General features: G+C 57.6%; 1 protein-coding gene across 1 annotated transcript; it reads left to right on the forward strand.

Moving 5' to 3' along the window:
• The first annotated feature begins 307 nt into the window (after positions 1 to 307).
• Positions 308 to 1,168, forward strand: LOC147974278 (uncharacterized). The gene has a single exon (XM_087519432.1). The coding sequence runs from the start codon at positions 308 to 310 to the stop codon at positions 1,166 to 1,168; it is 861 nt and encodes a 286-aa protein (XP_087375558.1).
• Positions 1,169 to 2,000: the final 832 nt, after the last annotated feature.

Raw genomic sequence — 2,000 nt, forward strand, 5'->3', positions numbered from 1 at the left:
GTCGAGCGGGCCGGACCGGGTGGCGTAGTGGGCAGGTGCGTGCGGGTCGTGGCCCGGCGTTGTCCAGGTATAAGAGTCGCCGTGGCGATCGTTGTAATGGCGTGGGGTGTGTGTTGAGTTCGTGCTCAAGGAAAGGTGTTCGTGCACCAGAAAACCACCTCGCCGTGTCCCTGTTCTTCTTCCTCCTTCTCTTTCTTCCTCGTTGGTTCGAGCCACGGCAACAGAGCGAGAGAGGAGGGCAGCTGCGAGGGACTGGCGGTTCCAACGGTTGGCATCAGAGCCAGGTTAAGGTCGGGGCGCACCGGCGATGTCGATCGTCCCCTACGGCGGCGGTGCGGGTGGATCGCTGCCGCAGGCGGTGCCGCAGCAAACCGGTGACAAGTACACGGCGTGGGCCATCAAGGTCGAGGCGAACCTCGACACGGCCGGGCTGTGGGAGGCGGTGGTGGTGCCGGAGGACGCCGCGGCGGCGGTGATTGCCAAGAAGGACAAGCCGGCGAGAGCTTACCTGCTCGGGGCGCTCGCGGAGGACTTGCTACTGCAGGTGGCCTCGAACAAGACGGCGGCAGAGGTTTGGGCCAGCCTCAGGGCACGTTTCGTCGGGGCCGATCGTGTCAGGGCGGCGCGGCCGGCTACGCTGCGGAGCGACTTCGAGCTGCTGCGGATGGGGAGCGGCGAGACACTGGATGACTTCGCCAGCAAAATCAGCAGCATGGCGGCGCGCTACGCCGGGCTGGGATCGGCGCTGGAGGACGCGGCGATGGTGAAGAAGCTGCTGGACTGCGTCCCGGATCGCCTGTACGCGGCGGTTGCTGAGATGGAGCAGTTCTGCCACCTGTTCACGCTGTTGTTCGAGGACGCGCTGGGTCGCCTGAAGGCCTTCGATGAACGGCTACGGCGACGCGGACAGGCGGGCGGCGAGCGGGCTGACGGCGAGCTGCTATACATGGCGGCGCAGTGGAGGGCGCGGGAGCAGCGACGAGGTGGAGCACGGGACGACGATGACGTGTGCAGCGAGGCGTCGGGCTTCGGCGGAAACCGGCACGGTCGCTGTTACAAATGCGGCGACCGTGGACACTTCAAGCGGGTATGCCTGCAAATGAAGAAGGCGCTAGCGCCGGAGCGAGCCCTGCTGGTGGACGACGTCAAGGACGCCGGACTGCTATGAGCCGCGGCTTAGGGCGCGAGTGTTGGGTGAATAAGCCGCGGCGGTGCACTAGGCTCGACTAGCGTGTGTATGGGCGCGAGCCAGACAGGTCGGGTCACTAGTGCAGAACCGGGCAATAGCACCGGTTCGTAAGGCCCTTTGGTGCCGGTTCGGTAACCGGCACTAAAGTGTGGGCACTAAAGCCCCCCCCCCCTTTAATACCGGTTCAGCATGAACCGGTGCTAAAGAGCAACCACGTGGCACGAGCCAGCTCCGGGGGCAGGGAGCCCTTTAGTACCGGTTGGTGACACCAACCGGTATTAAAAGGTTGGGGGGTTTTGGGTTTATCATTTCTTTTTCATTTAATTTTGTGTTTTCCATTTAATTCTTTTTCGTTTGCTGGTATTTTACGATACTACACATTGTACACGTTATGCATATATATAAATAGAATTTCTAGTAGAACCGATCATATATATATTATCAAATGTCTCACAAACCACCATATTAATTCATACATACACACATGTATATATATATATATAGAATTAGCTAGCTATATACAATTTTTCCTACTATGTTGCCTTCGGAGCCAGTGGCATTAGCCTAATTGGTGCCTTCGGAGCACAATGACAATTGGAAGTGGTTCATGGGGGCGATAGCGGGTAATAGTATTCTCCGTTCGGATTTATGACCTGGTCGAGCAAAAATCCCGCTATTTCCTCTTGAAGTGCTTGTACGCGCTCCGTTGGTAGGAGCTTCTCCCGCACCTCTCTGAACTGTTAAGAAGGAGATCAATATGCATGTGTATTAGTTGTGTGACTAGATATCGATAATGGTGTAAAAATTGTGA

Source organism: Triticum urartu, chromosome 4A, assembly GCF_056163025.1.
Source record: "Triticum urartu cultivar PI428250 chromosome 4A, HENAU_Tu73, whole genome shotgun sequence".
Classification (NCBI taxonomy): Eukaryota; Viridiplantae; Streptophyta; class Magnoliopsida; order Poales; family Poaceae; genus Triticum; species Triticum urartu.

Excerpts from the sequence above, each read along its gene's own strand:
- LOC147974278 (XM_087519432.1), top strand. The coding sequence starts at position 308 with ATGTCGATCGTCCCCTACGGCGGCGGTGCGGGTGGATCGCTGCCGCAG.